Below are 22,812 nucleotides of genomic sequence, written 5' to 3'. Positions count from 1 at the left end.
CTGTAGGTTCTGTAGGTTCTGGTTCTGAGGGTGTCACTGCTGCTCCTTTCTCCTGTCAGTTTGGCGTTTCACAGCAGGACGTGACCTGATGTTGATGTAAATCTCTGCGCCTCCACATAAAGGCTCCGTGTTGCTGCAGCAGCAGCAGCAGCAGCAGGCGGAGCTGGAATCTGTCACCGTGAGCCGCAGCGCCGCTTTGTTTCTGGATTATCCGGCTCCGTCCTCAGGAGGATTCAGGCGGCGTTTCGTCTCCAACAGAGGAGGCTGCTGCCTCATCACGAATTAAAACCTAATCTGCTGCTGCAGCGGGCAGCTTGGCGGGAGTGAATGCTTCCTGCTGAAGCAGCAAATCTTCTCCGGGGAGAGAAGAAGAAAACAGCGAGGCGTCCCTGAGGGACTCCAAGAAACGACAGGAGCGTCAACAACTCAGAGGGCCAGCGGCTAAAGATGAACGGCAGACAAGAGAAACCGATGAATTTACACCAACTTTCATCTTTATGAACGAGTTTCAGGGCAAAACTGAGGAAAAATAAAACTATGAGAATAAAATGGTTTGGGAACAAAGTCGAAATATTACGAGAATAAAGTGAAAATAATACGGGAATACAATCGTAATATTATGAGAATGAAGTCCAAATAATGAGATTAAAGTCAATATTACAAGAATAAAGTTGTATAAGAATAAAGTCATGATATGAGTACAAAATGGTGACAAAATGAGAATGAAGTCAATATTTTGAGAATAAAGTCGCATGGTAACAAAGACAAAATAATATGAACATACAGGTGAAATAATGAGAATAAACTGAGAATAAAGTCAGAATTATGAGAATAAAGTTGAAATAATATGGGAATGAAGTTGTAACAGAAGAGAATAAAATCATGAAGTTACAACAATAAAATTGTAAGAGAATAAAGTTGAAATATGATAAAAAAGTATTAGAAGAATAAAGTCATAATGTTAAGATAATAAAGTCTAAATAACAGGCAGTTTCAGTTTATCTGCATGTTATGATTTAAGACCAAATTGTTTCTGTTTCTTAGAGGAAAAGCATCTAAAACTCCAAGGATTTTACTGCCACCGCATTAAAAACTACTGATGTTTCCCAACATGTGAACTGACTGGTTGAACTGGGAACCAGTTTAAACCGGTTCACCAGGATAAACTGGTTAAATTCAGTTTAAACCGGTTTAAACTGGTTAAATTCAGTTTAAACCGGTTTAAACTGGTTTACAGCTCACCCAGTAGGAAGAAAAAGTCCAGATCTGACCTGGACCCGGTGCTGACAGGCCGGTTTGCTCTCATCAGCTGCTTCTTGGGACTTTTCATCGTCTGAAGTCCAGTTTTCATCCGTTTCATTAACTGAGTGAGGCTCTGACTGAAGGAGGGATGTTGGAGAAGCTCCAGAGGAGGGAACTGGTTTCCAGCTGAGTCAGCACCGCTGTGTGTGTCCCTCAGCAGCTCCCGTCTCCTCCTCTGAGGAGACATCCTGGCCTGGAGCAGAGTGAGCGATGGGACGCCTCTCTGTCATCAACAGATCCATGTGCTGACTCAGCAGAATCAAAGGCTTTGAGTTCAGACAGAAATAACTTCTGATCAGGTGATTTGGTGTTTCCACAGGGAGCACCTGGGGACAGGGAACGCTGCAGACGGAGCTTCTCTCTGATGAAACTTTAACGGGAGCCCAGTTTAGTTCGCTCCAGTCCGTTTGAATAGAAAGTCCGGTTCGTTTGGAAAGATGCGGTGAACTCTGGTCCGCCTATAAACCTCCGTCTGGGTTCAGGTGAAGTGAACTCTGCTGGGGTTCGAATGCACATGAGAACGCCAAGCAAACCAAAGACTGCTCCAAAAGCAGTGCAGGGCATTCTGGGTAAATGCAACCAAAACAAACGCGCTAGGCTAACGCTAGCGGGAGAAATGGCTCATGGTCTTTAGCCAAAGACCAAAGAGAAATCCTCCAAACATCTGATGGCTCCACTTTGTTTACATTTGATGAAGGAGGAAGTTGCGCTCATTGTCTTCTTCAGAGGTTTGTGTGTCGTTTCCTTCAGAGGTGCAATGTGCAGCGCCCCCACAGGCCAGGAGGGGAACAGGTTGCTGAAGGTTTGGTTGGTTTGAGTCGGAGCAGAAAGAGGTGGAACATCATCTACAGCAGATTGAAACTTTGGTTTCCAGTCGAACCGAGTCCACTGGACCATCAGGTGTGAAAACAGCCTAAGAGACCAAAACAAACCACTCACCTGTAAAATATGTTGATAACTACGATACAGCATATTGCAGCGCAATTAAGAGTTATGATCCAGACTCAACTGATTATCAAATTTTAGACACAATAACAGATAATTGGATCTAATTCACCAGGATCGTGATGAGGAACGTTTACAAACAACCAACACCAGAAGTTTTCCTGATTTTAAACCGTTTATTTCATAAAAATGGCCGATTCAACCTCTGAAACGGCCTGACATGACTTCTGGATGAAAACCTGCTTTCTATTCCTTTATCATATGAAGTTAGAGAATTGATCAAGCTGAATAAAGTTTGGGCTGTAGGGGGCGCTAACAACAGACTAAATGTCCCAAAAACACAAAGCTGTGTGTTGAACTCAGAAACAACTTCCTAAAAATATCCAAATCATGACTAATGAAGCTGATTTCCACAGACGCAGCCCAGTTTGGATCCCTTTTATAACAGCTTGCAGCTTCTTTTCTGGTAATTTTTATTTTTTTAGGAGAATTTAATCTTTCTGGACTTTATTTCTTTCATGTCTTTTCTCCTTAGCAGGTTTAAAAACCCAACAACTGCTTCCTTCTCCAATATTTTTTCTTTCTTCTGTTTTTTTCTTAATGTTTTGTGTATTTCTGACTTTGTGGGGACATTTTGACTGTTTCCTATGTTTTATTCATCTGGTTTTTAGTACATCAGTTTTCTTTCTCTCCAAGGATTTGCAAAAAATTCATGAAGTTAGACTGACATTTAAGTAACAGAAAGAGATGAGTGTGAAATGTCCCGTTTGGTTTTTTCTGTAACATGTTGAGGTATCAGAAGCAGAAACCTCCACAGGTCCGTCATCGCCGGCAGCAGATCAGCTGATTAATGTTTCCTGAAGGTGAAACTTCCAGTTTGATCCGACTTCACATCGTTAAACATCCCAGGACTGAAACCAGGAGCGAGTTTTTGTTTCACCGCGCTTCGGATCAGAACTGACGGGTCTCATCGTCTTTAGTTTGGCTTCTCAGAGAAACCAGAAAGAGGAAGAAAGTCTGGCTTCTCCTCATCGACCTCCGGACCAGGAAGAGCGTCCACCTCAAACAGAAACACCGACAGATTCTGACTCATTTAATTTGAAACAGGATGAAAAATAAAAGTGCATAAATACGGAACATGAATGAAGATTTCTGTTTTTACAATTTATATTAAACCGGTTTTATGTTGTTGTTTAAGCTGTCCAGGTGAGCATGTTTAGGACAATAAAACCCTCTGGATGTGATTAACGTGGGAAAAAGAGAAATAAACTTAAAACCTTTAAAACTGTGATGTTTATATGAGCAGAAATAAGTGAAATCTGCTTCAATAAGCCAAAAAAGCTGCAAAAGTCTAATTCTAAGACGTTCATCTGAAACTGGTGAAAGTTTATCAACCTGATTAAAAATAAACTGCAGAGAGACTCTGGGAAGATGGGGCAGGTATCAGCCAACTGTTTTTGTTACTCAGATCTGAAACCTGCATGTAATATTTTCTTTTTTCTGGACTCTAAACAGCGACGTGTCTGTAAACCACAACGGGAAGCAAAGAGATACTTATACATAAAAACAGATTTAAAAAGGAAGAAATAGTTCCTAAAACTTCAGAAGAACTGAATCTTCTGTCTGGGGGGTGATGTCTTACGGGAATGAAGGCCAGGTTTTCCCGGAGGCAGGCGTCCTGCAGCTCGCCGCGCAGAGCGGTCACATGACTGTGGTGGGCGGAGACTTCCTGCTCCAGCCAGTCCATCCGGGAGCAGCAGGCCTGATGCAGCTGCGACACGACGGACAGGAAGCTCTGCAGACAGAAAACGGACAACACAGAGTATTTACGCTTTTATAGCCAAGACAAAGTTCATCCAGAGTTTTACTGAAAATCCAACTTTGCTGCAGCCAAATCATCTTATATTCCTTTTAAACTTGGCTAAATATAGCGAGTGTTTTGAAACAAAGGGGCCCAAATCCTGTTCTTATTTCTGAAAACAGATTTATTCAAACAAGCCCAAAAGAAACTGAAAACTAGACGTCTTTAATATATCTAACGTTCAAAATCTACGACAGCATAGCAGTGCGGCACAATGCTATTTATTTATTTTTTGTAGAAAGAAAACGTAGTAAAATTCTGCCAAAAACTTTGAGAGTAATCTCAGAAATGTTCTAAAACAAAAAGACAATAAAATTTGCTGCCAAAAATCTTATTTTTAGATTAATTTTCTACAAAAACTTTTTCAAATTTTCAAATGTCAAAAATTTTCTTTCTCGAAAGATTTCTGGATAATCACAACATTTCTGAGTTTTTGGCAGAAATGTACACGTTTTGTTTCTGTCCTAGTAAAAGCCCTAATACCACATGGTAAAAATCCCTGCCAGGTTTCGGCTTTCTGGATTATTTATTGGTAGTTTTTGCGTTGCTACCTGACACGCTGCCACCTCCGGAGCTCCCATCAGGTGTTTCTCCTCGCTCATATTCAGGTACTCCAGGGCGAACAGCAGGGGGCGCCGCTGAGTGGCGGCAGAGTGCAGCGACTGGGCCAGACTCTCTCTGACCTGACAGAGCAGGAGTGTGTTAGCGGCCGGGTTTCTCCAGGAAGTTTGTGAAGGCTGGCTCTGCTCACCTGCTTGCAGCTCGACTCTGCAGCCTTCAGGCAGCGAACCACAAACTGCTGCCGCCTGAGAAACCAGTAGGAAAGTCACTGTGGTTAAACTGGTGGTGAGAATCGGCTGTTTTCCACAGTGATGCTGCGGACATTTCCAAATAAGCTTTTCACTGATAGTTTTCTCAACATAACGACGTCCTGATGGTTTTCCGTCTCCTCAAACCTCCCTCACACCGAGTCGGGACGTTTCTCAGGTCCTGCTGTTAAAAGCCGTTTGTTCTGTCTACTGTCGCCTCATGCTGGCTCAAAGTCCACCAGCTGGCATGATAACCAGTCAAACTGTGTTGCATTACATTTGGCATCAGAATGAAATCATTAATCTAAATGAGTCAGTCATGTTGCTGTAACTTGATTTATTTTTTACCACTTTATACTTTAACCTTTTTATTTTTACTTTAAAAGTTGCATTAAGGGAACATTTCCTGTGTTGAACTGGCTGCGTAATAAGCAGATCTGCATCTTTATTAATGCGATGTCTGCAACACATTTATAACTTTGTTTGTTTTGAACCAAATCCTGTTGAAATGTAACATTTATGTAATTTAAAGAGGTTTTCATCCATCCTCTCTGTTACCTGACCGCCTCCCTCAGCTGCTCCTCGGCTCTCTGCAGTTGCTGCTCCAGCTGCTTCTTCTCCTTCTGAACGCCCGCCAGCTGCTTACCCAGAATTCTCAGGGAGTTCTCTTTACGGCTCAGCTGATGGAGAGAGAGGGGGACATTTAAAGGAGAAACTCTGACAGCTTCCTGAAGGTGGCGCTCTCTGAGCTCTGCTCTAACGGAGCTTCAAACTCAGAGGTTTCTGTCAGAAACATGTTGTTGTTGTGAATCCTCGTTAGTAGAAGTTCTAGTAATGGCTGCAACTTTCTTTAAATTGATGTTTCCATTGGGTGACATTTTGGTTTATAAATTAAAATAAATTCTCCACTGCAGCTGAAGAACACAGTAAAGAAGCAGACTGCCATCAGTGCCAAAAGAACAGAGGCAGATAAATATCACATGCAGCAGAAGGTGTTCTGGAAAATCTACGAAACAAAACCAGATTTTCCTCACATAGTTGCTACGATCAGAGAACAGCTGAGGAGGAGTCGGCCTGTGAAAAAGTCCTGCACATGGTTGCACAGAGCTGCTTGGCATGACTGGAAGAAGCTGATTTTTATTGATTTTATAATTCCCACCAAACCCGTTAACGTACACTCAGACCTGTGAACACGTTTCTTCATAAACCTGTCTGTTCCTGTCTGGCTCTGTTTGGTTCTGTCTGGCTCTGTTTGGTTCTGTCTGTTCCTGTCTGTTCCTGTCTGGTTCTGTCTGGTTCTGTCTGGTTCTCCACCTGTTTGCTGTGGGTCAGTGTGTGCAGTTCTGAGGCCAGCTTGTCGACCCGTTGCTGCAGCAGCTGCAGCTGCCTGTCCTGCTCCCGGATCAGATCCTGCGCCTCCTGCTCTCTGTTCAGAGAGAGCCTCAGCTCCTCGCAGGCCGTCTGGAATCGCTCCGTCGGAACCTGAACGCAGAAACACGGCGTCAGACACACAGCGGCTGCCTGAGCAGAACCCAGTCCTCCTCCAAACTCACCATCAGAACCAGCTCCGCCCGCTCCTGCTGCAGCTCTTTCTTCAGGTTGGACACCTCCAGCCGCAGGCTCCGCCTCTCCACCTCAGCGGAGTGCAGCCGTTGGCTGAAGAGCAGGAAGTGCTGCTGGAGGCCGGAGACCAGCGTCTGGCGGGGGGGACATGAGGTCAGCGGGGCCAGAGGTTCTGCAGAACCAAACCCAAACCTCTACCTTCAGGGAGGAGCGCTCTGCGATCCGCTCAGCCGAACCAGAGCAAACGCTGAGAGCTGATTGGTCCAGCAGCTGGTCCAGGAGGCGGGAGAACCCGGAGCGAGCGGCGGCCATGACATGAGCGGAAGAGGAGTCTGGAAAGAGAGGCGGGCTCTGAGCGGAGCTTCTGATTGGACGATGGCTCACATTAACAGGTTGGTTACCTGAGTCAGCCAGCGCCCCCTGCAGGTCGGCCATGGAGGACAGGATGATGGAGGAGAGGCTTTTAGAGCGAAGCCAGCGAGAAAAAACCCCTGCAGGAACTTCAGCTCCTGTCAAACAATAAAACACAGTTTGGGTTAAAGCTGCAGGATGAAACATTTAAAAAAATATACATTTACTAAACGGAAACTAAACAATATTTAACTAATAATGACCATCAAAAGACAGCAAACACACTGTAAAAACTAACTGAATCAAAGGGTCATAATGAAGTAAAACTAAACTCTAGAAGCCCAGAAGTATTCAGAGAGGTGAACTGACCCTTCAGGGCTGCCGTACGCGGCGCTCCGCACACGCAGACGCTGCCGCCGCTCCTCTCCAGCCGCAGCACCACCTCGGTCTCCTTCCTCAGAGCCGTCCACCGGTTCACGGCCATCACGGCGCCCGCGCCGCTCCTCCACCTCCTCCTCGCCCTCCTTCCTCGCTCCTCCTCTTCCTCCTCCTCCGTCCGCTCGCCGCCCAGCGCGTCGGCCAGCTTCCGGACCTCCAGCTCCAGCCGCTCCCGCTCGGCCAGCCGCCGGCCCAGGACCGCCTTCTGCTCGGACAGGGAGCGCAGGCAGCGGTGGGCGTGCCGCAGGGCGCCCGCCAGCAGGGCGCAGGCCGCCAACAGGCACGACGACTCGCGCCGGCTCCGGGAGAGGTCAGAGGTCAGCGAGGAGACACGGTCCCTGTGGGCGTTGCACTGAGAGCGACACATCTGCAGGAGACGACCGACAAGAGATTTATGATCAAATCAATATTCTAAATAATCTCCATGGTGATCAGATTGTATCAGCTGAAGCTGCAAATCAGATGATTTTATCATTTTTACTGTTGAAGCTTCTAATTGATTTTATTATTTCCTAATTTGTCCTTAAGTGTCAAGAAAACAAATAAAATGTGTTAATATTAAAACATGACGTAATGTTGGGCATTTATTGTTAGGAACTTCATGTTATGATCACAATAATCAATAAATCAATTAATAAACTGAAACAAGCTGAATAATTTCCATTTACATGATTTACTGTTTTTCTCCTTCTACCAAAAACTGGATGAGAAAAGTTTTGGTCTCTGCTAAACATTTATTATCTGTTTATCCAGAAACTTCATCATTAACTCTATTCGTTGTTTCTGCTGTTTTATCTATTATAGATATTTAAAATGTCTTCCAGTTCCAGTGTTAAATATTCATTAGAATTTAAAGTTTATTGGATGTGCATTATTTCTACCATTATGTTACTTTAAAACTGTCTCAGAACAACAATATGACTGTTTATCTCAATAAGTTCTGGGTAATTTATTGCACAGCAAAATGTGACAGAACTAATTATGATCATTTAGATTCATGATTGTCACGAGACGTTTAATTTGGTGAAAGGTCAGAGGTCACGATTCAACTACAAGAAAAACAGACTGGGGGAGTTCTAAGACGAGCTGCACTGCTGACCCAGAAAGAAGTTAAAGAATTAATTAAAACCTGGAAACTGTCTGTTGTCTAGTGCAAATATCTTAAAAAATAAGACAAAACTAAGTCACAAGTAACATTTCAGCAACATTCAGTAAATAATTCTTGAATATTGATAAAAAAAGAAAGAAACAGTTTCACTAGCAGATTATTTCATTTATGGGAAAAATTTTCTTTTTATCAATGTTCAAGAATTATTTACTGAATCAAACTCCTATACCTTTGGAAGTTAAGCTGCAGTTTTTATCATGTGACTCCTGGTTTTTATGCTTGGCTAGCTAACGTTAGCGGCTTAATGAGCTTATGTCAAATTAAACAACAAACCGCAGAGAAATGATGAATGAATGAAGCCAGAGTTTCTCAGAATGAAAGAAGATTAAACTAAATGTTTGGTTGTACAATGGTTTGTTTTATCTGGATTACATTTAATACTTCTAAAATTTGAACAATTTGACACCTTGCAGAAATCCTGAGTTAGCAAAGAGCAGCATCAACTTTCTTCCATCAATCAGATTCTTGGGCTGAAAGAATTTTCAGATGAACATTTTCTGCTCCCGTTTTGTCGTTTTTCCACAGAGGAATAAAATGAAAACGTCGCTGCAGGGAGACTCAGCTGACTTCAGACCAGCTTCGTCACATCTCCTGTGTGTGTGTGTGTGTGTGTGTGTGTGTGTGTGTGTGTGTGTGTGTGCTACCTGCAGCTGGTTCTGCAGCTGGTTGACGGTGTGTGTGTGCTGCTGGTTCCAGGTCTCCTCTCTCCTCTTCATGTTTTCCTGCAGGCTAGACAACACACACCCCTGGCTGCGCTTCAGCTCGCGCACACACACACTCTTCTTGTCACACACACTCTGCAGGTGAGCGATCTGCGCAGAGAAGGAGAAACCAAACTGTTGTGCTGAAACGGTGAAACGCGATGAAGCAGAAGGAAAAAATCGACACTTTTGATCCGTTTTGTCTGGAATCAGATATTTTACTGCAGCACAAACATTCCAGCTTCACCTTGTCCTTGGCCTGATGCAGGTCAGAGGTCATCTGATCCACCTGCTCACTGATGACATCACACAGCTCCCTCCAGGTGAAGTCTCCCAGAATTCTGTGGGGCGGCTGGATGAGGACGCAGCCGGTCAGCAGGCGCTGGTTCAGGCAGTGCAGGAAGGCCAGGCGGACCTGAACACACAGGGAGTGAAAACTTATTCTGCTCCGAGACGGGAGAGAGGATGGAGCCGAGGAAAAGTATTCAACCCCCAACAGAGTCCAGAGCTTCAGATCAGGCAGGTTTTAACAGGACCGCACAAGAAAAAACTCACCAAAATAAAAGCACTTCACTTTAAAGAAGAGATAAGTGGAGAATTAGCTCTGTGGTTAACTCTGTCATGTTCTCTTTCAAATAAATGATTTAAAATCAGTTCAATTTCAAACAACTTCAGTAAAGAAAGTGAAGGATTTTTCATCCAAACACTGTAAAAAACACAAAATCTTACTAAGTATCTTTGTCCAGTTTCCACTGCAAATATCTTAGTACATTTTAAATTATACAAAATTAACTAATGAGAGACTTTTCAGCAAGATGTAGGAGCTGAAAAGTCAAACAATTTTAATATGGCAGGAAAAGAGCTTGTTACATTTTCACATTATTTAATTTATAACACGACATTTTCCCAATGTTATGAGATAAACAATCTGCAATGGAACAAGCACTTATTTATCAATATTAAAAATTATTCACTTAAAACAAACTCCTGTATTTTGCTGAAACGTTACTGATAAGTTAGAAACCGTTCCTCTACAGGAAGTAGGATTCCTCTACAGGAAGTGGAAGCGTTACTCTACAGGAAGTAGGATTCCTCTACAGGAAGTAGCATTCCTCTACAGGAAGTGGAAGCATTCCTCTACAGGAAGTAGCATTCCTCTACAGGAAGTGGAAGCGTTCCTCTACAGGAAGTGGAAGCGTTCCTCTACAGGAAGTGGAAGCGTTCCTCTACAGGAAGTGGAAGCGTTCCTCTACAGGAAGTGGAAACCGTTCTTGAACACTAAGTGAATCACCGCTGACTCCTTGCTGAACTCCTCTCTCAGCTCCTGGATCTCCTTTCTGCTCTCCTCCTTCACTGTCTGCAGCTCCTCCTGCAGCGCCGTGTTCTGTATCGTCCAATCAGAGGCCTCGTCCTGCAGCTGGCCCAGCATCTGCTGCGAATCCTGATGGACGGACAGAAAAGTTCATCTTTAGCCTAAATGTTCGTCGTCTCCCTGAAACTTTAAAATACGTCTAGATCAGTGAGGTCCAACCATGTCAGACTGAAAACTAATATTTATCTGGTTTTCATTCACATTTTGATTAGAAAACTGACATAATAATGAAAATCTGTGGTACCAAAGTAGTTAAACCCAGAGGTTTGGACCCTAATCTGTCGCTCCAGAACCTCATTGTGAGGTCCAGTCAGAACCGACACCAGACTTACATCAATTTGTTTCTGCTGGTCTGAGGTCAGCTGCTGGAGCAGCTGGTTCTCCTCGTGGAGCTTCTGGGTCGCCGCCAGCAGGTCCTGGACCTGAAGGAGAAACGGAGATCAGGTTTCTGGGAGGAAGGTGGCGGGTTGCTCGGAGTGGACCTGATCCGGACCTGGAGGTTGGTTTCCTCCAGTCTGTGCTGCTTGGTGCTCAGAGTGACCGCCAGCAGCTGCAGGACCTCAGCAGGACTCGGTTTCCCATCATGCTTTGCAGGTTGTGCTAGGTTTTGAGCCATGGTGCCAAGCAGGGCGATGATCTGCTGCAGGAAGTTGTGGAAGGCGTCCTCTGCTTCAGAATGCTGCGCTGCTGCCTGAACACAGGAAAACATGGCCGCTCTAGAGCCAAGTGTTCCCAAAATGGGGGTCGGGACCCCCAGGGGGGACGCGAGACACCAAGCAGAGGGTCGAGTTGTCCAAATGTCTCCAATCTGTTACCTGCTGCAGCAACGACTGCGTTTTGCCAAGTTGACTCTTCTCCTCCTCAAGCTTTTTTGAGAGGTCAGAGGTTGCCTTCCTCTCGGTTTCCAAGGCAACAGCCATCTCAGTCTGGCAGTGATTGAACTCTGTCTGCAGGCTGCATGAACATCAATGTGGGTAAAATGTTATGGAAATATTTAACACAAAGTAGCGGTGATAAACTGCTTAGACATGAGGGACGACCCAGGACACCTAGCATAGCAGCGTTTAGCATGGCAGCGTGTAGCCTAGCATCGTGTAGCCTAGCATCATGTAGCCCAGCAGCATGTAGCCTAGCAGCGTGTAGCCTAGCAGCATGTAGCCTAGCATTGTGTAGCCTAGCAGTGTGTAGCATAGCATCATGTAACATAGCAGCGTTTAGCATGGCAGCGTGTAACCTAGCATCGTGTAGCCTAGCATCATGTAGCCTAGCAGTGTGTAGCCTAGCAGCGTGTAGCATAGCAGACTGGTCTGGCAACATAGTGACACAACATTGCCGCATAGCCTAACAGCATGGCAAAGAAGCTTAGAATAACCACACAACATAGCGGCGTAGCGTAGCATAGCGGCATAGCGTAGCATAGTGGCGTAGCATAGCGGTGCCTCCATGCTGCGGGGCTCACCGCTCCAGAGCGTGCTCAGTGTGACTCCTCCTCTCCCTCTCCAGGCTGTAAGCTCTCTCCAGCTCTCTGAAGTGCGTATGCAGCAGCTCCAGGTTGCACTGCGCCTCCTTCTGGCCGGACTGCTCCACTGCCACCGCTGCCTCCAGGTCCCGAACCCGCAGCTAGAGGCCACACAGCCACACAGAGAGGCCGTCAGGCAGAAACAGAGTCTATAGAACTCTGCATAAATCTACTATGTACTGAAGCCTGTAATTAATGAATCACATTTTAATCTAAAACCACAAAATAAGCAACATTTTCAATTCAAAAACCATTTTTGTTGTTGTTAGTGACATTCAGGCAGTTAATAGTTTAAAGCCTTTTTAAGCTGCTTATTTTGTTGTGTTTCATGTATCTGTTGCTACCAGAAGAAACCTTTTCCTGAATGACTGACATCAGCAGTCGTTTAACCTTCTGACCTCCAGGTTGCTCCTGGACTCCAGGTGAGCCGTTTTCTCCGCCTCCAGACGCTTCACCTTCTCATCTGCGATCTGGAGGAAACCAAACATGATCCTCCATCTTTGTCATCCTCCACCTGCAGAGCGGCAGGAAGCGTCGGCCCGCCTCACCTCCTTCTCCCTGCCGCTCCTCTCCTCCAGCGTCTTCAGCTCTTCGGCTAGCCGTCTGCTTTCCTCCGCCTCCTTCTGTCTCTCCCGCAGCAGGTCGGCCATTTTCCTCTCAGATGCCTCCAGAGCCGCCTGCTGGTCCTGCAGAACAGAACCGACCGTCTGAACGTGAGCAGCTAAATGCTGGTTATTTTGGTCTCTACTAGAGTTATTTTTGTGGTTAAACTTTACGCCACAGCAGCTTCCAAATGTTTTATGTTTCTGTCTCTTTAAGAGAATTTTCTGGCCCAAAACTGAATTTCAAAGCCCAATTTCAAGTTTTATTTTGGTTTTTAGGGATTAGTAAAAGTAGGAATGAAGTGCGTCCTTATGCAGATGACATCATGATTTAATATTGTCACTGCTGACTGGATGTTGAGCTGTTAGCGTGTCAAGAGTTAACAGCAACAATCTTCCCTCCGAGGCTTCTACGAATTTGCTGCAACACAACAACTGCTGGTTTTCTGACCTGCAGCAGCTGGTGCAGCCGCTGGTTTTCTGACCTGCAGCAGCTGGTGCAGCCGCTGGTTTTCTGACCTGCAGCAGTTGGTGCAGCCGCTGGTTTTCTGACCTGCAGCAGCTGGTGCAGCCGCTGGTTTTCGGAGCTGAAGTTCTGGATCAGCTGGTCTCTCTCCTCCACCTCCTGCTGCAGCGCCTGCTGGTCGTTCTGCCTGGCCTGCTGACTAAGCTGCAGAGTTTTCCGCAGTTCTGCGATGATCTGCTGCAGCTCTGCTGATTTCTCTGCAGGATCAATAATAAAAAACACAACACAGTGAGAACTGCTGCAACATGTTGATGTTCTGATCTGCAGGAGAACGTTCTGATCTCCTCCAGTTCTGCTCTCTTCTCTCTGAGTGCGTTTGATTCGTTCACCTTTCAGAGCGTTTCTGTCCCGGTCGAGCTCGGCGACCCGGTTGCTCTCTCTGTGGCTGGCAGCGAGCTGGAACTGCAGCTTCGTCCGATGAGCCTCGCTGCGCTCCAGCAAGGAGCGAAAACGGGCCACCTCCGCCTGCAGGAAACACACCTGGACACACACACACACACACACACACACACACACACACACACAAACCAATAATATAAATATACAAAACTGATATTCTGCGGTAAATCACTGGAGGAAATGGATCCAGTAGCAGAGAAAAGTGATGGTGTATGTAGGCTAAATAACAACCTACATGACCAACAATAAAATAAAATATTCCCATTTTATTTCATTTGTCATAGAAGGAGCAGTAGAAGTGATTTGTACATCATGAGTTTTCATGTTGGCAGAGTTCAGTTTTTACTGATCTGTTATTTTTAACTCGGCCACTGGAGGGCGCTGCAGCCTTACCTCCTGGTTGTGGCGCACCGAAAGCTTCAGATTCTCCTTCTCCAGCTGGTTGACCCTCCATCTCAGCTCTCTGGACTCCTGGCTCATCTCCCTCCCCTCTGAAGACGCCCTCCTCCCCTTTACACTCCTCTTCATCACTCCTTCTTCTTCTTCTCCTCTTCCTCCCTCACCTTCCACCTGCTCCTCTCTTTGACCCGAGGAGCTCAAGACGACGGGCCTCCTGAAGGAAACACCAAACATTATGATTAGAATATTTTATTTCCATTTTTAAATTATTAAATGAAAATATTTTCAGGTCATCCTTTGCTTGAATTAATTTGATTTTATCAATTTAAAATGAGAAAAGTTAATTTTTCTGCTTTATTTTATTTCTTTCTGTTTTCACTTTGAGATCAGTTATTTTATTTATTAATTAAGTCTGCATTAATTTTACCTTGAGGTCTTCCGATCCTCTGGTCTCGGCTGCATGTCTCCAACCCAATTCTTTTCCTTCTGCAGGCATAATTCAAACAATAAGTGGAATAAATTGTGAAATAGTAAAAAAAAACTGTGAGATGAATAATATTTTAAAAACTGTCTTAACAGCAGGAATCTGTGTCCAGACAGAAAAAAACATACAGTAAAGTGGATTAAACACAACCGGGCTGCACAGCAGAAGGTCACAGGTTCAAATCCTGGCCTTAAGCATCTTATAACTGTGCTATTATTGGTCTGAAATACATTTAAAATATAAATACTAGTTACCATAATCTGATTATCTGAAAATCAATATCAAAGTTTTCCAGAGAGACTTCGAATGTAAAAATAACTAATAAAATAGTAATTAACATGGGTATTTAAATAATTACTTTAGATTCCCTGTGGGACTGTACGGTTTGTGTGGGTTTTCCCCCCTAATATCCAGGAGGAACAGATACAGTCTGGTTATCAGCTGAAATGCTCCAGTTTTTACTCCCTGAGGACTGACTCCATGTTGCTCCAGGCCTTGTTGATGTTGCTCTGTCTCCAACCCTCTGAGACTCAGAAAGCTGGCCCCGGATTGGCTGAGGCTGCCGTTACCTTGACAACAGACTGCCAACTTCCAACGTCACTCTGCAGCGATCTCCATTTAAAAATCTGCGCTATGAAAATGAATCACTTTATAACTCGGGATATAAAATATCTATAATAAAAAAGACTAATCTACTGGATATTTCTGATCAGCTGTTTAATTCGGCGATAATAAAGAGTTTAAAAGCAGTCGCCATTTTTACCTGAAGGCACATCACTGCGCTCCTGAACGGTTCAATGTATCCCCAATAAATCACAACATGTTAACTTCAATAATACGTTGTCTAATACTTCCAGTCGTAACACGACATAAAATAAATCTATATACTTCAATTAAGAAGTCGTGATAAGCTGAAGCGAAACGACAACACACAAAGTTTTCGTGGATGTTTGGAACATTAAACTGATTTTTTAGCTACTAGCACCTTTTACAAACCATAAAACTGCCTCAGACCGCTTCATGTCTATTAAAATTAACAACACAGATAATAATTTAACCCCTGAAAGCCGTAAGGAACACTTACGGTAACATTTATCTAGAGACGGTTTGAAACTCACGCCATCTTTGGCGTCCTTACGTCACTTCCGTATAAACGGGTTCTTTGTCAGAGTGGCCAATCGAGCGCTGTTGCGTTATTTTGCTAGAGATTTAACAACTGAAAAGCTAACTAAACAGATAAAATATGAATTCATTGAAATCCAGTCGAACAATCCAATAAAAATGTAAAACTACTTTATTTATCCCAATGGGAAAATAAATCTCGTTATAACTCATGATGTTGTGGGCAGGCAGCATCTCTAGTCAGTGTTGCAACAGTAGAAGCTTCGGATTGAAGTGAAAATAAAGTTGTATTTTGAAAATAATAATTATTACAAGTTTATTCTCGTATTATTTTTTACCTTATTATCCTGATTGTGTGTTTTCCCCTCATTCTCCGTCTTAGAAAGCCATCAATAAATAGTAGACATATTTTTTAAATGAAAACTTAATGAATTAATATTTTATCTGTTTAGTGAGCTTTGCTTTAATGTTTTTTTTAACTACCTTTGCTGTTAGCCACTAGAGGTCAGTATCCGAGGTTGTTATCGGAAACGCTCCTATATTTAACTGTAGAAGAAGAAACAAAGCAAAACAACATGGCAGCCTCCACACAGCACGTTGGACCCACTTCTGAAGAGACAGACCCGCCTGAAAGTATCCGAACAGAACCGAATAAAGATCCCGGAACATCAGAATCAGAGTCAGAAAAACTGGAGGATGATGCGGAGGAGGAAGAGGAGCCTCCCGGCCCGAAGATCCGGGAAACCCCGCAGGACATCCAGCTGGAGGCCATCGCCAACACGGTGGCTCTGCACCCCAGTAGGGACATCTTGGTGTGCGGGGACGTGGACGGGGACGTGTACGCCTTCTCCTACTCCTGTACGGAGGGAGAGAACCGGGAGCTGTGGTCGTCCGGACACCACCTGAAGTCCTGCCGCCAGGTGCGCATCTCGGCGGACGGGCTGAAGCTGTACAGCGTGTCCCGGGACAAGGCCGTCCACCTGCTGGACATGGAGCGGGGGCAGCTGGTGTCACGGATCCGGGGGGCCCACGGGGCCCCCATCAACAGCCTGCTTCTGGTGGACGAAAACATGCTGGCCACGGGGGACGACGGAGGCACCCTGAAGGTCTGGACGTGGATACTGGACAGAAATGCTGCTGGGGAAAAGGATTTACCCCCCTACAGGACTACTGTGGTTATGAAGGAGAGTTAGGATTAAGGAAAGCAAAAAATACCAGGGTAAAGTCAGAATATTAGAAAAAAAAATAAATTACAAGAATAAGATTGTAATAATTCAAGTATAAATTCATAATACCACCAGGAAAAAGTCATTATATTACCAGAATAAATTCATAATAATACAAGAATAAAGTTATAATTTTACCAGAATAGAGTCAGAATATTGGGAGAATGAAGTAAGGCTGCAAATAAGAATTATTTTAGTAATCGATTCAAGTCATCAAATATACTGATGATTATTTGATTAATCAGATATAAAATTTTCACATTCTGCAGATTTTTCATGTAACCACTTAAACCTTTTCATACAATATTAGAAAAATATTAAAATATGCAAACTCATAAATTCATTTTTTATTTTTTTTTAACTAGAAAATAAACATTTTATTGCAAAACATTTTCTCTGCAGGTGTGGGATATGAGGAAGGGAACAGCCATCATGGATATGAAAAACCATGAGGATTACATCAGCGACATAACTGTGGACCAGAACAAGAGGATTCTGCTCACTGCCAGGTAACACATGCTTAGCTGGACCTGGATCACGAGTTAAATATTTTTAAGAGTGCACACTGTTTTCTGTTATAGTTTTTCACAGTATGTTATTATTTTTGGGACTTATGCAGTGCGTAGGAGATCAGCCAATTCAATGCTCATTACCAAGTTAGCTAATTTTTGCTTCTTCTGCTAAAATTAGCCAAAATGACTAATTCTAAAATTAGTTAAAATTGCTCATTTTAGCTAGCTAAGACACTAATGTTTGCATACTGAATGGAGTAAATAAATGTTAGTAAACTCATCCTTCTTGTCGTTTTACATAATAGTTACTCTATATGCTACTGATATAGCCCTAATGCTAGCTTTAGCCTGAAATAAGCATTCTAGCTTATTTTTGATACATTAGCCACATTTAGTGAACTGAATGGAGTAAGTGAATGTAAGTCCACATGCTAGTAATTCCCCACATGCTAGCTACAGAATTTAAGCTATCCATAGCATCTTAGCTAATTTTAGCTTATTTACTGATGTTTGCATAATAAATGGGGTAAGTCAGTTTTGGTTAATATGCTAATGATGTGCCACATTGTTAACTACATTTTGACTAATGTTAACATTGTTGCTAATTTTAGCATCAGAACCCCTGGTTGGGCAGGCCCCTTTTAAATATTTTCTGATATTTTCTAGTTATTACTATTATTAGATTCATTGTTGTTAATGTTAATATTGTTTTTTATATGTTTGTTGTAACACTTGAAGAACTTTTACTATGTGAACTTTATATAAAGACAGTTTCTGCTCTACTCTGGTCAGTTTCAGAACCAGGACATGTTTATGCAGGTGTTGATGCTGGAGTTGTTTTTGGTTTCTCTCATTCTCTTGCTGATGTCCAATGTGACTGCTGGGTCCTCAGTGGCGACGGCACCATGGGCGTCTTCAACCTGAAGCGGCGGCGCTTTGAGCTGCTGTCGGAGTACCAGAGCGGTGATCTGACCTCGGTGGCGGTGATGAAGCGAGGGAAGAAGGTGGTCTGCGGCTCCAGCGAGGGAACCGTTTACATCTTCAACTGGAACGGCTTCGGAGCCACCAGCGACCGCTTCGCTCTGAAGGCGGAGTCAGTAGACTGCATCGCGCCGATTACAGAAAACATCATGTGCACGGCGTCCATGGACGGATACATCCGGTTAGTTCAGCTACTACTAACAAAACTCTGGTTTAAGGGTTTAACCATTAACATGGCCTCCCTGTCTCCTGTCAGAGCCATCAACCTTCTCCCCAACCGGGTCATCGGATGCATCGGGCAGCACGTCGGCGAACCCGTCGAAGAGATAGCCAAGTCCTGGGACTCCCGCTTCCTGGTCAGCTGTGCCCACGACCAGCTCATCAAGTTCTGGGACGTTTCTGGTTTGCCCAAACTGAGCGTGGACGAATACCGCAAGAGGAAGAAGAAAGGCGGGCGGATGAAGTCGCTCACCAAGAAGGCCTTGGGCGACAATGACTTCTTCTCTGGACTTGTGGAGGAAACTGAGAAAAAAGAGGAAGAGGAAGAAGAGCAGGAGGAAGGTGATGATAGCGACAGCGACAGTGGGAGTGACTGAGTGGGAGCGCCGGCGGACATTTTGTTCAGAGCGTGAAGAACTTGTTCATGAGTTGGTATGAGCTGCAGCTTTGGTTCTGGTTCAGTCCAATAAATGAGTCAAATGCTGGGAAAAGAAACAAAGAATGACGTTAGCCTTAATAAACTACTCTGACAGAGAGACTTTGCCCCAGATACGTCACTCATTTACTTTGTACAACTCTGATGAATCTTCATTTTGAAAATGTTGTCAAAGAAAAGTTTAGAGCATAAAGATTTAGAGTATCGGTGCCCAGTGTCGGGTTTTATGCAAAAGAAACTTCTGTAGCAGACAGGAAATAAATTTTTTTCAGTTTTAGCTAACACTGCCGTTACTGCAGACCTCAAAGCAGTTTGTTGTATTTTTTGTTTGGTAAACAAAAAGTACTTCATTACTGTGAAATGGAAGCAAGATTATACATATTTTATAAGATATTTCACCAAAAAAAAATCTGAAAAAATTTGAGTTTATTTGTCTTAAGCCTTCTGAGTCATTAAATTGTGTCACTGCACTTTAAGTGTTCCAGATATGTCTCTATCAGTTTTATCCATCCAGAGCAGCGGTGTTCAAACTGAGGCCCACAGGTCATTTTTGGCCTATGAAATTATCTTTTGTGACCCCCAACTGCAGTTCAAAAATGACACAAATTTGTTTATTAAACCTTTTATTTTTAATCAGGGTAAAATTATTGATGACTTATAAACTTCATTTCAATGAAGCAAATACGCAAAAATATTTTAAAATGTTTGCATCTCCTGCAGTTGTTTGACTCAATTTTATGTTGGGATCTGATTTCCTGTAAGACCAGTATTCTGCCCTCTGCTGTTTTTCTCTGAGATTCTGAGGAAAAGTTTTTACATCATTGTCTGATAAAGATCTACTATGATAAAAGAAAATTTCCCTAGTTTGGAATACTAAGTTAAAACAAAGTCAAAGGTTTTTAAAATGGTCAGACAGCACAGAGTTGTGGGGAACTACTGTTAATTCTTCACATTCAGTCCCAAATACCAATAGAAGGTCTAAATTAATAGTTCCCAAAGATTTTCTTCTGGTCCCCCTATGGATTACAATAAAATCCCCCCAAAAAGAAAAAATAAATCAACTGGGTACACACATTGTTCAACCAGACATAAATCAATACACATATTTTGTTTTCAAACTCCACGGAAGTTTATTTCACACTTCAGGTTGCAACAAAACAAACTACAAACATCTTTACAGTGAAACACTTTTGTGTAACTTTTTTTTCTTTAGTTCTATACTGTAGAAGAGTTTTCTTTGCTGTCAGTGTTATTTCAAACATATTTCTTTTTTTTATTTGTAACAATATTCAACTACCATCAATACATTTTAAACAAAGCCTCTGTGCAAAATGGGGTTAAAACATGAACAGTCCCCTGAGAGGTTTGTTTATTTTCCATTCATCGCACCCCTCCACCCCCCTGCAATGTCACTGAGCCCCACACTTTGGGGACGACTGGTCTAAGGTATGACGGTAAGGAAAACTGTGAATTTCTTGAGTAAAATCAATTCAGTCAAAAATAGCATTATATTTAAGTTATTACCTCCAGGGTCAACATGAATGTTAAATTCTCCCACTATTATTATCTTATCAGTATCTAAAACTAAATCAGATTAAAAAAAATCTGAGATTTGACCTAAAATTGACACTAAGATCTTGATGATGATACAAAAGAAGAAACAAAAGCATCTTTAGAGCTTCGCTTGAAGGATGAGGGAAAACTAAAAGTTATATGTTCAAAAATAACTATAGCTATTTGACACAGGACTAATTAATAAATCTGATCCACCTCCTCCTGTACTTTGAGGAATATAAAAACTTCAGTAATTGGAAGGTTTTAATCAAGTTTATTCATATACCATATTTCAGGAACAAAGTTCAAAATGCTTTACATCATAAAAATACAAAGTCATAGAAACACAGTCAACAATTTAAACATTACATTTTGTCATCGTTACACATCAGATTATTAATAAATGTTTCATTTATTTATGGCTCAAAATCAGCTCTAACCAGGTGGGTTTTTAATCTACATTTAAAGGAACTCAGTGTTTCGGCTGTTTTACAGTTTTCTGGAAGTGTGTTCCAGATTTGTGGTGCATAGAGGCTGAATGCTGCTTCTCCATGTTTGGTTCTGGTTCTGGATGCAGAGCAGAACCAGAACCTGAACTTGGTTGGTCTGGAAGGCTGATACAACAACAGCAAATCCTGTGGTGCTAAGCCGTTCAGTGAATGCTATATAAACTTCTATTGTGACTTTAAACTGCTGTTATAGGTTCTATATTTTGTTGACCCTTCTGGGCCACCGTAATAAGTAAATTCTTTACAAAATGGCTTCTTCCAAAAACAAATATTCCAACGATCCTCCATGTTTCCCGACAAATAACATCAAAAATTAGTAATGATCATGAAATATATAATAAAACCATTTACAAAGCTGTTAAGTTTTGTCATATTTATTTTTATATATAACTTTTTTACCAAGATATAAGACTAAATCTTCTAAATCTGCTAAATGATATTAAATGTTTTTTCACATTGATTCAATCATAAAGGTAGAATAATATGTCAATCATGTTTCATAAGGAGAAAATTCCTAAATTCATACACCTGAATAAATGCAGTTTACTGAGTAATTCCATTCAGAACCTCAGGTCTTCTCTACATAAATGATTTTGCTTCTGAGCTGAATCTATAAAATAATGAGTGATATCCTGATTGATGTCTATCATAATTACAGTTTAATTAGAATGATTTGTAAAACATTTGGTCTGATAAAGCACATCATGTAATTAGTTTAGGTGAATCAAAATCCTATCGAGCAGTGACAGCCTCCATAACTGAACAGAAACAGGAGGGGGCAGCACCCAAACAAACTCCACCATCAGCAAAGCAACAAACAAGATGAGAACTCAGCTCCATGAAGACAGCTGATCCCAAAGGAGTGAGTGGAGAAATAACAACAAAGAAACTGAATCTAAATACACATTTTAACCAACTGGACTTCAAATCACTGCTGACTATCTCAGTTTAATGAACTCAGCAGAGGATCCAAAATAAAGTCTAATCCCAGCATACAGAGGCTGAGTGAATCTGGTCTGGACTCTGTGGAGGAGAGTCATAGTTTTGGAGATGCTGTAGAAACACAGAATACCTGCTCTATGATCCAGGTACACTCCTATTCTGGAGGAAACTGGACCTGATACTAGAGTTTCAGTGTTTCTGTGATAAAACGTGTATCTGTTTGTGTCAAAGTTAAATGACCAGGACTGGTCATTTAACCCAAAGAGATCAGCTCTGCTGATGTTCTTGTATGAAACTGCTACATAAACTCCTCCTCCTCTCCACTCCACCTCCCAGTAACAACGTCCAGTCAGACTCTCTCTGCTCAGAACCTGGTAATAATTTGTGAATCTCTCAGGATGATATGGATAAGGCTGTTCTTGGTTCACAAATGTTACTTTTCGGTTCCCCTCAGATAACAACAAATTCCTGTTTGCAGTGTTTGGCTCTAGTGTGATCTCTTTGGAATGATTTAAGAATCCATCTCTGGTCTTTGGTTCTGATTCTGACAGTAGAACATCCACATTAGTGATTTTCAGTGAGATTATTTTCCATGTTTCTCTCATGATGTCTTGTATTATGTCTCTGAGTTTTGTCACAGCTGCTGTCACGTCCTCAAAGTGTCTCGGAGGACGGATCTTGACCCTGGATGAGCGTTTAGACTCCCTGAGTGCTGGCAGTGAGGGGTAGTTGAGGAGAAACTGGTTGTGATCCTCTGTGTGTGAGAGCTGCTCCAGCTCAGCGTCTTTCCTCTTCAGCTCAGTGATCTCCTGCTCCAGCTTCTCCTGAACATCTTTGACTCGACTCACTTCAGTTTCCTGCTGGGATCTGAT

At 42.8% G+C, this 22,812-nt stretch overlaps 2 protein-coding genes and 1 long non-coding RNA gene across 9 annotated transcripts; 2 read left to right on the top strand and 1 right to left on the bottom strand.

Annotated features, from left to right (window-relative positions):
- Positions 1-2,408: 2,408 nt before the first annotated feature.
- ccdc171 (coiled-coil domain containing 171) lies at positions 2,409-15,622 on the bottom strand. 7 transcript variants are annotated; one of them, XM_007568127.2, is made up of 25 exons: positions 15,203-15,493; positions 14,798-15,070; positions 14,383-14,441; positions 13,950-14,169; positions 13,487-13,637; positions 13,185-13,354; positions 12,578-12,715; positions 12,428-12,499; positions 11,970-12,130; positions 11,326-11,464; positions 11,004-11,201; positions 10,843-10,932; positions 10,430-10,579; positions 9,386-9,553; positions 9,082-9,249; positions 7,201-7,636; positions 6,882-6,989; positions 6,679-6,812; positions 6,471-6,614; positions 6,232-6,399; positions 5,476-5,597; positions 4,860-4,914; positions 4,660-4,791; positions 3,890-4,042; positions 2,409-3,307 (listed from the first exon to the last, which is right to left on the bottom strand). In XM_007568127.2, the coding sequence occupies exons 3-25, from the start codon at positions 14,415-14,417 to the stop codon at positions 3,224-3,226; spliced, it is 3,396 nt and encodes a 1,131-aa protein (XP_007568189.1). In that variant the 5' UTR covers positions 14,418-14,441; positions 14,798-15,070; positions 15,203-15,493; the 3' UTR covers positions 2,409-3,223. The 7 variants fall into 7 exon arrangements, with proteins under 7 accessions (XP_007568189.1, XP_016535153.1, XP_016535152.1 ...); XM_016679667.1 differs by having other exon boundaries at positions 14,798-15,065; XM_016679666.1 differs by lacking the exons at positions 14,798-15,070; positions 15,203-15,493 and adding an exon at positions 15,524-15,622.
- LOC107838169 (uncharacterized) lies at positions 9,548-10,387 on the top strand. The gene is made up of 3 exons (XR_001664222.1): positions 9,548-9,728; positions 10,159-10,206; positions 10,289-10,387. It is a non-coding gene; the product is annotated as an uncharacterized LOC107838169 (long non-coding RNA).
- A 416-nt stretch (positions 15,623-16,038) lies between the features above and the next one.
- wdr55 (WD repeat domain 55) lies at positions 16,039-19,212 on the top strand. The gene is made up of 4 exons (XM_007568090.2): positions 16,039-16,667; positions 17,190-17,296; positions 18,192-18,461; positions 18,537-19,212. The coding sequence occupies exons 1-4, from the start codon at positions 16,137-16,139 to the stop codon at positions 18,874-18,876; spliced, it is 1,248 nt and encodes a 415-aa protein (XP_007568152.1). The 5' UTR covers positions 16,039-16,136; the 3' UTR covers positions 18,877-19,212.
- The last annotated feature ends 3,600 nt before the right edge of the window (positions 19,213-22,812 follow it).

Source organism: Poecilia formosa, unplaced genomic scaffold (genome assembly GCF_000485575.1).
Source record: "Poecilia formosa unplaced genomic scaffold, Poecilia_formosa-5.1.2 Scaffold217, whole genome shotgun sequence".
NCBI lineage: Eukaryota > Metazoa > Chordata > Actinopteri > Cyprinodontiformes > Poeciliidae > Poecilia > Poecilia formosa.
This window is presented reverse-complemented; position numbering and strand designations above follow the sequence as displayed.

What these genes read in the sequence shown, in the direction of transcription:
- ccdc171 (XM_016679664.1), bottom strand. An exon ending in GGAGCGGCAGGGAGAAGGAG is followed by an intron (nt 12,500 to 12,577) that starts GTGAGGCGGGCC and finishes GGTTTCCTCCAG; the next exon opens with ATCGCAGATGAGAAGGTGAA. An exon ending in TGGAGGAAACCAACCTCCAG is followed by an intron (nt 10,933 to 11,003) that starts GTCCGGATCAGG and finishes TTTCTCCTTCAG; the next exon opens with GTCCAGGACCTGCTGGCGGC.
- wdr55 (XM_007568090.2), top strand. Translation starts at nt 16,137, where the DNA reads ATGGCAGCCTCCACACAGCACGTTGGACCCACTTCTGAAGAGACAGAC. An exon ending in ACGACGGAGGCACCCTGAAG is followed by an intron (nt 16,668 to 17,189) that starts GTCTGGACGTGG and finishes TTTTCTCTGCAG; the next exon opens with GTGTGGGATATGAGGAAGGG. An exon ending in TCCATGGACGGATACATCCG is followed by an intron (nt 18,462 to 18,536) that starts GTTAGTTCAGCT and finishes GTCTCCTGTCAG; the next exon opens with AGCCATCAACCTTCTCCCCA.